Source organism: Lipophrys pholis (genome assembly GCF_963383615.2).
Source record: "Lipophrys pholis genome assembly, chromosome: 5".
Classification (NCBI taxonomy): domain Eukaryota; kingdom Metazoa; phylum Chordata; class Actinopteri; order Blenniiformes; family Blenniidae; genus Lipophrys; species Lipophrys pholis.
In genome coordinates this window covers 34,162,308-34,176,254 of record NC_137628.1, presented here as the reverse complement: position 1 = coordinate 34,176,254, position 13,947 = coordinate 34,162,308, and the positions used below count along the sequence as shown (strand labels likewise).

General features: G+C 41.7%; 1 protein-coding gene across 2 annotated transcripts in view; it reads left to right on the top strand.

Moving 5' to 3' along the window:
• Positions 1-2,713: 2,713 nt before the first annotated feature.
• The window catches only part of tenm3 (teneurin transmembrane protein 3), a gene marked incomplete at its 5' end in the record, with an annotated part of 291,642 nt that continues 280,408 nt past the window's right edge, over positions 2,714-13,947 (top strand). For both annotated transcript variants that reach the window (XM_080464332.1, XM_080464333.1), the window contains 4 exons: positions 2,714-2,816; positions 5,687-5,807; positions 7,497-7,570; positions 11,873-12,160. In XM_080464332.1, the coding sequence (XP_080320458.1) occupies positions 2,714-2,816; positions 5,687-5,807; positions 7,497-7,570; positions 11,873-12,160 (586 nt within the window). The remainder of the gene's footprint in view (positions 2,817-5,686; positions 5,808-7,496; positions 7,571-11,872; positions 12,161-13,947) is intronic.

The following is a 13,947-nucleotide window of genomic DNA, read 5'->3' as shown; positions in this document are numbered from 1 at the left end:
TATAGATTAAGAAACTATCTCTCCAGGCTGTTCAAAATACTTCTAATAAGTACCATTTCTTCTCCAATTTATGTGCAGATTTCTTTAACGTTCTCATGATCATTATACCATGGAGCTGTCCTCCTCTGAGTTGTTGCTTCTATCTTCAAGGGAGCAATGGAATCAAAACTCAGAAGTGCTGCTGGATTCTAAATAAACACACAATGAAAGAAAGAGGCAAAGTTTGTGCAATCCAAACAGAGAGAATGTGGTCTATAAGAAGGTTCTCTGTCAACAGGTGGGTGTGATACCTGATGGATATAAAAGGAACCTCTGACCTTTAATGATCATGCAGCCACCCGCCACTAGTCGGCGCCACAGTGCATCAGACAGGATCCCTCCTCCCTCTCACAGTCTCCAATAGCCAAGGGTGGGAAGTTAAAGAGATGTCCTCTGGAATTCTTAGCTTTTAGCTTCGGGTGGATCTTTTTCCTCCCGGAGACAAATTCAAGTTCGTTAAAAGTTTTGTTTAGTCTGCAGAGAAATTAGTCTTGGAGAAACATGGCAGTTCTCGCTGGAGCGTCTCTATTTGTCTCCAGCTTGTCCTTGTTGGTTTTGCCAATAAACACCACCTTTTCCCCAAAGTGCATCCATCAATCCTTCTTCTAGTCATCCTGTTCAGTGTAGCAAGCTGCTGGAGCCAATCCCTGTTAACTGTGGGTGAGGACAGGTTTACCTGGACAGGTGTGGACTGGTTCACCTGGACCAGTGAGGACAGGTTCACCTAGACAGGTTCACCTGGATAGCTTGCCAGTCATACTTTTCCACAAAGTATGATATTGTAAATAAGGTAGCATCTATTCTGTCGTCTCTACGATTTGATTGTTTGGCCATAGTTCTAAGTTTGCAGGTGTTTTTTACAGACGGCTGATTGGATGCTGCCGTTACTCACTACTACCACCTAATGCAGAGTACATATACAGACTTTGCTTTTCTGATTTATTACTTTCGACATGAACGCTGGGGTGAAGTTTATGTATGTATGTACTGTATGTATGTACAACAGGCTAGTTAGCATTGATATGAGCTAATGGCTAACATGCTTGCAATGCTAATTTGGTTCTGCCAAAAAATGTGATGTTGCTGAAACTCTGCGCTCTACCGAGTGAAGTTCTAGTTTCTTCATTTTGTTCTGATTCACATTTTGTGCAACTTCCCACCTTTTCTTGAATTGATTGTTTTCTCCAACCAACGTTTTTGCTCCGTTGCCCTTGACAACCAGCCACCTTTGATTGTTCATCCATAGGGCTGTGTGGTCACGGTGTGTGAGCGCCGTTCACCTTGTTTCCTCCCTGTGGGAGTGTGACGTGTCCGGACACGACCACGAGTCCCTGGAGGCCAGACGCAGTGAAGAGCTTCAGATGAGGAAGAAGCAGGTTGTGACGGAGTTCAGGAGACACGTGACGAGTTATTCCCATTCATTAGGTAGCAGTGACTCACAGCGAGCGTTGAGATCCAGCTGTGATGAGCAGAAGCAGATGTTAGAGCGGCTGCACACTGCAGAGCCACGAGGTTTGGCAAAGTTCACCTCTGACCTCTGACCCTCAGACCGGACCGCAACCCACCGAAACACATCCACATTCAGAAACACACACTCACACACAAATGTTGATGTTATTCCATGTTATTCCATTGTTTTTCTTTTGTTTTGTTTTGTTTTCTTCAAACACATGAGAAATACTAAAGTTTCAGTATTTTCACGTGTTATTTGATATTATATTCCTATTTCCTGTTTTATGCATGCAGCCTGTCAATGTTTGTAAGCTGAAAGTCAGAAATATCCAAATGAAATATGAAAGAAGGATCAAAACGCAGCGCAGCACTGTATGGGCTGTATTTACACTCTACTTTTCAAGCCTGTTTTGAGGTGGAATTGCAGCATTCTACTTTGTTTTACTGAATACAGGTTATGTTGTAGTTTATTATACTTCATATTTTTGTCAAGCTGTTCCACTTTTAAGTGGGATTCATGTTGCAAGTTTACATTTTTTTTCTCATACTTTAAGGATCCTGATCGCACGCACAAGACGTGCGATCAGGATCCTTAAAGAACAAACTCACAATCCAAACTTTGTATTGATAAATGACCTGTGGTTGTTTTGTTGTGTGTTGTTTTTGCAGTATCTGTCATGATTTTGTCATGCTCAGTGTATATTGTTTTTACTAACTAAAGCTCTGAATAATTCCCCAAAACACAGCTCATAGTTATTGTGTATTGTTGACTGCAGTTATACACATGTCAACTACAAACTGTATATTAAGATGTATAAAACTTCTTCTTCTGTGTTTTGTGGTTGAACCATTTAAAATGTTCAGACTCATTGATGATTAACTATTTCACTCCGACTGTTTGTAGTTTGAACAAAGTGACCTGAAACTCACTCTGACCTCTGACCTTCTTCTCTTTGTGTCTCTCTGTCTGTGTCTCTCTCTCCCTCTCTCTCTCTCTCCCTCCCTCTCTCTCTCTCGCTCTCTCTCCCTCCCTCTCTCTCTCTCTCTCTCTCTCTCTCTCTCTCTCCCTCTCTCTCTCTCTCTCTCTCTCTCTCTCTCTCTCTGTCTGCCTCACTCCCTCTCTCTCTCTCTCTCTCTCCTCTCTCTCTCTCTCTCTCTCTCTCTCTCTCTCTCTCTCTCTCTCTCTCTCTCTCTCTCTGCAGCTGTACAGCAGCATGCCTGTATGTTTGCCAGCAGTACAAGCAGAAGCATTATGGAAGTGAAAGAGCGACGCCCGTACTGCTCACTGACCAAGAGCCGGAAGGACCGAGAGGGAGCGTACGCTGGTGAGACGCTTCATCCATCCATCCATGCATCCCTCCATCCATCTCTTCCATCTTATCCTTTCCCGGGTGGTGGGGGTGTCAGTCTGAGCACCGTCACCCAGATCACATTGACCCATTAAGAACCTTCCTGCAGGTGGAGAGCCCACAGGAAGGTGGAGAGCCCACAGGAAGGAGGAGAGCCCACAGGAAGGTGGCGCCCAGCGGGGGACTTGAGCTGTTCATGTGTTCACCCTGTCATAGTTTACTCCTGGATTTACTGTCTCATTTATCACATTGAAATCTGATCACCTACATGAGTAACCTTCATCCATTCATCCACGTTTAACAGGAAAGTCCAGCACGGCCAACAACTTCTGCCAAGTCTGAAACCTTTCTACCTCACATGATGACAGAGTTCAGTTTCCAAACGGTGCTTCAGATGTAAAGCCGGTAGATCTGACTCACTTCAGACGAGGAGCTTTAATACAGCCAGACCAGTGAAAGGATGTAAATAGCAAGACTTTTTGTCATTGTTGACATGCATGAGAACAAAATGAACAAACTCCACATTTCCTTAAAACATCTTCAGGGACAACCTGAGAAGACAAATGTCTGAGCTTTCTCCTCCTCCTTCAAACTGGCTCGTTCCTTTTTAATCTTTCATGAGGATGTTTCAGTGGCATCAGTAATGTTACACGGAATACTACATATACTGCCAACACCACCTTGTGGTGCCAAGCGGTATTGCATGCCGGGATGATCTTGGGCTACATGAAGCCAACTCGCTTTCTTCTTGTAACTGCAGCAAAAAACCGAAATATTTGTCAAATGACCTCAATACCAATTATTTTAGGTTAAAAACATTACTAATGTCACGGATTTAAGCAGCGCCAGCTGACAAAGAGAAAGTTATACAGTAAGAGAGAGACGTGTGTCTTAGCAGCGCTGCTTCCCTCAAGGCTTATTTGTGTTGTACATGAGAAAGGTCCTGGGCGATTTTTCCACCTGGCCTGAGGCTTTATAGTGGCAGAGAGGAAAGAAAAGTCTTCTGTGGAGCAACATACATTTATGGAGCTGATCTCCAGGAGCCGGAGCATATTGACTGCTCTCCGGGCAGCAGGGGAGTTAGGGCCAGATGAGGAAGGTGAGAATCCTCCTGCTGGCAGCCGCGGAGACGTCTCCTCCACCACTAAATCATCGGCTCTCATAAATGTAGTCCACATGTGGGGAGGATCACCTTCCTTCTCTCATTACGGTCTCCAACCGGACTCCGACTCCAACTGTTGATCCGTGCCGTCTTTGGCTGGTGGCTGGTTGGATTACAGTACCAGCGCCGGCACGGAGCAAACATCTGGAAGCCATCAGTGTAGCTTTTCTTTCCTGCTCTGACCTGCGGAGGCACTGAGAGATGATTCTCTGTAAAGAGCCCATAAAGGCAGAGGTCGGGGCCACAGGTTCAAAGTCTGCAAACTCCTCGGGGCATGCTTCGTCTTTCAGAAGTTGGAATGATGCATGAGCTTTTCCATCAGGCTGAGGATCGACTCAGACGCGATTCACTGGTTCGGAATCAAACTGGGGTTTGGAGTGACGAGCTGGAGAGTCAATAGAGAATCAAAGCCAGTCGGTGGAAGCCATAAAGTACCAGGGCCTCGTCCCCGGTCACACCGCACCATGTTTCTATTGCTGCAATTGGAGTTTTTGGAGTTTTAGTTTTATTTCAGTTGCATTCATACAAAGCAGCAAACAAGAACATTATTACAAAAAAATTACTTTTGATTACCATCTGGTATGTTATTATTCATCACACAGAACATAATTTTGAATGTTTTTAAATATATAATATCCAGAAATTGTAATATGGATGATTGTATGAAAAGTTGATTGGTGGAATCCCGGTATCCAGCTCTATTTATGATCCTAATCTCGCTTTTCTGGTCTTTGATTATTGGATCCAAGTTAGTTTTATTTGTATTTCCCCATTTTTCTACCCAATGTGTCATCTAAGGCAGCACAAGTGAACAGTATAATAAATGGAGATATTCTTTATTCAGTTAGTCTCTGGTTTTGTAAAGAACTGAAATAGATGTTCGCCAGGACAGCTACGAAGGAGATGCTGGTGTGGGAAGGAGGAGGAAGGGGCTGAAGATGTTTAAATGGGTTTCTAAAGGGAACGGGACAATTGGGGAAAGTAGAGAGCGATGGGAAACAATGCAGATAGAAAAGACCAGCAGATGGGGAAAAGCAACTTTGTGCTGTTAAACCGAAAAGAAGAACATTTTGTTCGGGTTTTTAACATCTGCTGTGACAAGAGGACGCTGGAGGAAACCAGTCACCAGCTAACAGGGAAACCAGTTAATCCAAAACACCACAGCTCGGAGAGCTCCTGATACCCGTAGCGTCACTCCACAAAAATACCTGCAGCTCGTCGCTGCTCCACTGGTTGATTTCTGCACATCTATCTGTTTTGGAGCGTTTTTATTGTGATCGGGCGCTTATCATCGCTGGGAACCTCGGTCTAGCAGGTACCTGGAAAGTACCTGGAAAGTACCTGGTTGCGGGGACTGTCTCGTAGTGCAAAAGAGTCAAAGTCGAGTGAAGTGAGGCTGAGTAGGGACGAGTGGAGAAGTGCCTTAGGAGATGCTGCATGCTGATAGTTTCTCTCAGGCATGACGTTGATTTGTCCTCTAGTTCTCATTGGTTTATCAACCTGTTATATTCAAGAAGCACTCACATCTGGATTTTAGAGCATCTTCCTCCCACTTAAACTGAAACACACGATGCTGAAAGCCAAGGCAATGTTTCACAGGAATAGTCTTCAGCTATGAGACCAATAACTGATCTGTAATTATTGATTATGCGTGTTTGTTGTGTTGCGTTTGTGTGTCCGTCAGGTTCCTCGGGGGACAGTGAAGACTGTGGGATTGGCTCTCAGGGGCTGCGAGTTCCCACCCAGAAGTCCTACTCCTCCAGTGAGACCCTGAAGGCCTTCGACCAGCACCAGGACCAGACCAGGTCTCTCAGGCCAAATTATCACATCAATAGTAACGACTGCGTTAAGAAAAGCAAAACGTGTTGTGTAGCGATGTGTTTGGGTTATGTAATCAGCCACGAACTCACGTACAAGAGCCAGACAAGATTCTGGTCCATCATTGAAGAAAATGTTGGGTTTGGGTTAGAAGAGACAATATTTCCTGACCTCTGATTGGTTAAAACGTCACAGTGAAGCCAGAAGCTGTTGGCCACGCCCACTCTCACCACACGCAGCAGGAGTCTTCAAGACAAAACCACTGGGCAGATCTCCAGGTTTGGTCTCCAGCCTCCACAGTAGTTTTCTCTGATGTGAAGCTGATGCCATCCCAACTAGGCCTCAGCTGCACAACCACTGATTCAAAAACTGATCATTTCAAAAGTCCAAATTAATTGCTTTTATTTTGAAGGGCCCTGTATTGGTCTTTGGCTTCACTGCCGTGTGGGGACTCCAGGGAGGAACAGCCATGTGTTTCACATCATTTCACCCTGTTGTTGACAGTTTGGAAGAAAAACCCAACGCTTCCATCAATGTAGTTTCACTGAGTCAGCTCCAACGACTCTGCTTATTTTCTTTATCAAGTTCAAAAGTAAAGCGCAGCACTGACATTTGCTAATGTTAGCTCAGCCCACATCATTAGTCACGTTCTGTTTGGTCCAGACCAGAGTCTCTTCAGTTGTCTAAGGGCGAGTCCACGTTCTGTTTGGTCCAGACCAGAGTCTCTTCAGTTGTCTAAGGGCGAGTCCACGTTCTGTTTGGTCCAGACCAGAGTCTCTTCAGTTGTCTAAGGGCGAGTCCACGTTCTGTTTGGTCCAGACCAGAGTCTCTTCAGTTGTCTAAGGGCGAGTCCACGTTCTGTTTGGTCCAGACCAGAGTCTCTTCAGGGAAAAACTGTTTGGTTTGGGCGACCAGAACTCAAACTATGAACCAGAGCTAACAACATCTCTGGTCTTCTTGGGTCCTTTACAAACAAACTTTCTAGCAGGCGAGAGGCCGGGATGTAGAGCGCAATGCATTCTGGGTAGTAAACAAACAAAGCTAACTGCATGAATCAGAAGAAACAGATGCAGAAAGATAGAGTAGGGATGAAGAAGAACAGAGGAGGAAGTAGAGAAGAAGTAGAGAAGAAGTAGTAGAGAGGAGGAACTAGTGAGGAGGAATTAGAGAAGAAGTCGTAGAGAGGAAGAAGTAGAGGAAGAATTATGGAGGACATGGAGAGGAAGAAGTAGAGAAGAAGTAGTAGAGAGGAAGAATTTTAGAGAAGGAAGTAGAGAGGAAGAAGTAGTAGAGGAGGACGTAGTGAGGAGGACGTAGAGAGGAAGAAATAGAGAGGAGGACGTAGAGAGGAAGACTATATATCGTAGTTGTTTGTGGCTACCCTTTAGCCACGAGCTAACTAGCCTTGCCACCACAGGATAAAGGGGCGGGTCTTCCTGTTTTGGTCCAGACCAATCACTGAGCCGTGTTTCTTCTTTACTTCCTCCCTGGTCAGTGTTTGTTTCAGGCGACAGCGCCCCCAAACAGCAGCTGGTGTCACTGCGTGACGTTTTCCAGAAGGTTTGATGCGGTCTCTAAAGTCAATGTGAACACTACCCAACTAAATAAAAGGTGAAAATTCCTGGCTCCGCCCCCTCCCAGGTGAACCGAGACCTTCTGATTCTGCCTCCTGACAGGTTGCTGTACGGGACGGCGAGCAAAGGCCACAAGGAGATGGTTCACCGAGAGCAGGGCAACTACAGTAGGCACGGTGAGGCTCTGCACACACACACACACACACACACAACACACACACACACACACACACACACACACACACACACACACACACACACACACACACACACACAGACACACCAATCAGGAGCCAAGTCATCAGAGCGTTGGACGAGGCAGGAAGGTAAAGGCAGCAGGACCGAGGGTCCCGTGCTGCTGCAGCGACACCCTGACGTGGTTTAGATGGAGGAAGTGTGACACTGACAGCCTGGCTGATGTTCCTCCAATCACATCACATCACAGTGAAAACATAGAAAACTCATTTGACACAATTAACAGACGACAGCAGTTAAAGAGATGGTGCAGATTTCCATGGACAAAATGTAGAAGATAAAATGGAGATTTTAAGGCAAATTAGAACAAAATGCAATCAGATTTGAAGACGTATTCCTGAACTGTAAACACTTTAAAAGTTACACACACGCTTCATGAGCCAGAGGCCTCATGGGTCACCCTCACACTCTCATGGTCCGGTGTGTTGCTCTTCATCCTCATGGTTCACCCTCACACTCTCATGGTCCGGTGTGTTGGTCTTCATCCTCGTGGTTCACCCTCACGCTCTCATGGTCCGGTGTGTTGCCTTGCCTCCATATTAGAGGTTTGATATCATATTGGCGAGGTATAGTGTATTAAAACGGTCCTCACCGTTTCCTCATTCAAACTTCAGTCTGTCAGTGTAACAAGATAAGGTTTCCTCCTACAACACGATGAGCTGTATGTTATTATGGTATATGAAGCGTTGGTCGTTCACATTAATCAACTTTAGTTTGTGGAGAGAAAAGACGGAGCCCCTGTCCTGACCTGGATATAAATAAAACAATGAATAAATAGATCTCGTATGGAAACCCTTCCGGGGATGGCCGGTCTGTAGCTGGGCTGGTCTGCATGTTCTCCCTGGGTGTGTGTGGAGTTTCGATGGACACCTGACCTGGAAGATGAATGGATGATTGATCAAAACTGGATTCCATTGTCTGTTTAAATGATCTCCATGACAAATGACAGCAGAATGTCCCATCTGTTGAGGAGTTGGAGTGTTTTTGTGGCTCGGTACCTGTTGGGGCTGCAGGCCTGTGGGGAGGAACACACCCGAGTGTTGTGGAGGAAATAAAGGAAAAGGGGAAAAAGTTTCAGCTCGTGTGCGTCCATTGTTCTCCAGCGCCAATTAACACAGCGTCAATATTAAAGCAATGAAAAAAACCATAATTACTCAATCATCTTATCGCCTTCGTTTTCACCGCTGCCCTAATTGGAGCTCATTTAAAATTAATATAACTTTTAATTGAACAGCAGCACTTGTTATCTGTTGTTGTGCCATTAATTATAGAAAGCTTTTATAATTTCCTTTTCAGCGACTGATTAAAGATGGAGAGGCACGTTGGCAGATCTGCCTGATAATTTGTTTGTCTTGCTTTCCTTCATCTTAGGGAGTGATGGCGTGCCCTCGTCCCCTCGTCCCCTCGTCCCCTCGTCCCCTCGTCCCCTCGTCCCCTCCACCTGCAAGAGTTACTCATGATGGCCTATTAAATTTAATGAAACCATGAAAGCATCATGAATTTGTAATGTGCTCATGAAACGTTTTCCCAGGTTGCATGTTTTCAAATATTAAAGGAACAGTTTGTGGGGAGAAGAGAAACACGAGTCGTCAGTATCCTTCTTTTGGACAGAAATCCTGTTTCCTGCAGGCAGAGCTCCTTTAATTAGGATTAATTACAGGATCATTACAGCATGGTAACAAGTCAGATTACCTGCATTTTACAGGACAGATCATCTAAATATTTTACTGTCTTTATTATTTATTTTTATATATATCTACTAGTTTGCATTGAACTAAAGAATTTTTTTTACACACTATTTTTCTATTTTCCACTCAAACTGCTATTATTTGTATCATTAAAAGAAGGGAATTTTTTATTGTAAATTGAGTTTGATAAAAAAAAAATTATAATACTAATGAAGGTGTTTAAAGCAAGTTAAAACTTAACAATTTCAATTAAAAGTGTGATGTGAAGATTTTACATATTTATCATTATATTATTGAAAGTGTAATCCGTGCTCGTTTTCAGATGAAGGTATTTCTTAAAACAAGTATATTTCACTTTTTAAAGATAAAACTCAAGGCTGAAGGATCCTTCTCACTCTCAGCTCTCAGGTGTTATTAAGCTTTCTGGCTTTATAACATCAATAATTATTATTTATTAACACATTTTTCTAATTTAAACAACTGTAAATAAATGATTGATATTAACAGTTCGACATAGTTTGTTATAAACTGATAAAATATAAGAAATATAATTATATGTGAAAATAAAACATGTTTGAAATTAGAATTGAATAAGATATTGGTCTCATCAAAAATAATTAAACTCTGGAGTATATGATATTAGAAGCCCATGTGAACACTTCATGTCTTTTTCATATATATAATTATATATATATATATATATATATATATATATATATATATATATATATATATATATATATATATATATATATATATATATATATAATTATTATTATTATTGAAATTTTCTTATTATTATTTTCTTGTTTTGAGATCTTAAAAATTGCAGATGATGCACTCATATTTTGTTTAGCAAAAAAAACCCACAGTGTGTAAAACTCAGTGTTTCAATACTTTTATCATTTTAGTCTCACTGGGAATTAAACTTTAAAATACAGTAAAATTCTCACATTGCAGAAATAATCAATGAACACAGATGGTCTTTGTAGTAATCCAATTACTTATTTTCTGTCGTGTGCGTAACAAAATAATTCCATCAAGAGTTTAAATATGATTTTTACATTTTTAAATGTTCAAAAGCAGATTTAAAGAATATTATTGGGTTTGACTGTGCAGAAATATTTGTCTTTGAGGATAATACTCCAAATTGTTCCAGGAAATATCTTTAATTTGGTGATTTGGGAGTTGTTTAATGGCTTTGTGATTTTATCAAAAAAACAGAAAGCAAGTTTAGATTATTTCCAGCACGAGATATTGATTTGAAGTGGTGGTGTTTTGTGAATCAAAGCAAATTTACAAGAGCTTATAAATTGTAGTTACATCAAGTAAATGTTCTTATTTTTTCTCTTAAAATAATTGTACCTTTTTGGGTTTTTTTTATAAATTATTTGAACATGAATTTGTCACATCTTTTAGAATATAAATGAGAATTAATCATATTTTCTTCTTCTCTCATATTTAAGGAGTTTATTGATTAAAACTAATTTGATTTGCATTAAATATGTACGAATTATCTATAATCAATATTGTGTCATAGAAATGGTATTAGAGGATATTTCTACAATATCAGTGACGTTCCTCTTGAGCATTGATCATACTTCCGTTAAATAATTCATGTGTGTCATCTGATCAATCGTTTCAGATTGAATTATTTCTGTCTTGGTTTAAATTACTACGTCACCTGGGATTACTGGAGGAGTTTCCACTTTTTGTTTGTTTAGTGAAAACTGAAGATTCAGTTTTATTTAATTTTTTATTTGTTTCTGTATTTATTTGTGAATGTACAAAAAAATATAAATGATTGATGAGTGATGGAGTTTCAGTCAATGTAATTAATGAAATAAAAACACACACATTCTGTCATTTCATCCAATATACTTTAAAGGATTCATTTCCCTTTGAGATCAATAAAGTATTTTTTATTCCATCTTTTCTGATACAATATAATGCAACACAAATTACCTTCTCCCTCCGCACACACACACACACACACACACACACACACACACACACACACACACACACACACACACACACACACACAGAAAGCTAAGACACTGTAGTATGGAATAAAGGCACTATAAGTATATGGCAGTAATAATTGCTCAAATTAGACCATTTTAATTATATAACAATTTAGGAGGATATGTGAAGTAGATATAATAATAATAATAATAATAATAATAATAATAATAATAATAATAATCATAATAATAATAATAATAATAATAATCATAATAATAATAATAATAATAATAATCATAATAATAATAATAATAAAATACAATATTTATAGGATATGTATGATATCTTCATACAAACGAATGAGAAGCCAGTTACAGTTGTTATAATAGTTATTTGTTTTCATTACTTTCATTTTGGAATTTGTCCTTTTGGAGACGGACGTGTTCCTGGTCTGTGACCAAAGGTTCTGGTCGGTCGTGTTAAATCTGCACATAACACAAGAAATGAAGATGTATTGAGAGTTGATTGATGAAGACTTGTGTTCTGCCCCCCCCCCCCCCCCAACAGGTCAGCATTTCAGCCTCCGTCAGCTGGGGGTGTGCGAGCCTCCCCCCCGCCGTGGCCTGGCCTTCTGCACCGACATGGGGCTCCCGCACCGCGGCTTCTCAGTGGGCGGGCCTCCGGAGCTGGACCCGGACGGGCAGGCCGCCATGTCTCCGGACCCCGCCATGCGGCTGTGGGGCCGCGGCGGGCTGGGCAAGTCGTCTGGGAGGAGCTCCTGTCTGTCCAGCCGCTCCAACTCGGCGCTGACGCTGACCGACACTGAGCACGACAACAAGTCGGACAGCGACAACGGTAGGACCCGACCCCCCCGGTTGACCCCCGATCACCCCCCCTCTGGTTTTACCTCCTGGAGGGCTCACTCCTCTGGTGTGAGGCCCCCCCAACCCCCCACCCTTGATATTATGATATTGTTGTCTCAGTCCTCTGGTGTGTGAGACAACATGTTGGACTGTTTCCTCTTTCTATTTCTACCAGTTTCAGTCTTCACATGTTCTGAAGTGATGAAGTCTGGAAACATGAAGATTTTTCTCTTTTGAAATTTATTACACAGCAATTTTTACACCAACAACAACAATGGTATGCTGGATTATTATTATTATTATTATTATTATTATTATTATTATTATTATTATTATTATTATTATTATTATTAGTATTATTGTTGTTATTGTTATTATTATTATTAGCTTTAGCATTATTTGCATTATTATTGTTATATATATTTAATACATCAAATTTTAGATAAAATAATGTAAAAGAAAAACTATTATAAATGTATTTAATTATAAATATTATACAGGGTAGCAATAAATAATATTTGCTTCGCCACCTTCCTGTGGGCTCTCTACCTTCCTGTGGGCTCTCCACCTTCCTGTGGGCTCTCCACCTTCCTGTGGGCTCTCCACCTGCAGGAAGGTTCTTAATGGGTCAATGTGATCTGGGTGACGGTGCTCAGACTGACACCCCCACCACCCGGGGATGGAGGGATGGAGGGATGGAGGGATGGAGGGATGGAGGGATGGAGGGATGGAGGGATGGATGGATGTTTCACATTCTCACAAACATTTGTATAGTTGTCATCAAGTCAGGCAGTCACACGGTTTGAGTTTCAGTTAATGAAACATCAACTGCTTTGGGTTGAACAAATCCTTTAAAATAGTCTTTTTTTTAATATAAAATAAAATAAACATAAACTACCTGCTCAAGTTGTTTATTTTTAATAACACTGTTTTAAAAAGAATGTCAATGAAAGAAGTTGTAGTAGTCATTTAAAAGGAGATCATTGCGTGTGGTCTGGTTCATTCATCTTCTTGTGAGTGACTCCCGGGATCACTCAGGGTCACATGACTTCACGGTGACATGTTGGATTTCCCTGTAAAGCTTTTTAATTCAGGCTGAAGAGCAGAAGGCTGTGACCGCGGTGGCTCAGTGTGTGTGTGTGTGTGTGTGTGTGTGTGTGTGTGTGTGTGTGTGTGTGTGTGTGTGTGTGTGTGTGTGTACGCGCTCTACATTCCCCTCCAGGTACTTTTCCCTAACAGGTGTGTGTTTCGAGACTCGCTCTTGATTTTTTTTACTAGAAACACAGTGGAGGACGCACACAGAGATTTCATTAAAAGCAGCAAACACACACACACACACACACACACACACACACACACACACACACACACACACACACACACACACACACACACTGTCCGGGTTTTCATTAAGAGACGTGATGCTGTAATTAACGGCCAGATGAAAGTGCTGAGTCAGCGCGTTAGCTATATTAAGTTTTGACAATGTTTTTTTATTAAACCAGTAACGCCGAGCGAGTCGGAGCTCTGGAGGAAAGAATCTGTAAAAATGAGCAGTCGTCAGGTTTTGAGGGCTAATTGACTCCATGAAGCACAGCTGTGTGTGTGTGTGTGTGTGTGTGTGTGTGTGTGTGTGTGTGTGTGTGTGTGTGTGTGTGTGTGTGTGTGTGTGTGTGTGTGTGTGTGTGTGTGTGTGTGTGTGTGTGTGTTGACCTGAGCTGTGATTTGAGGTTCATACGACGTCACTACTTGATTCAACTTTGATCCAAACATGGCTGG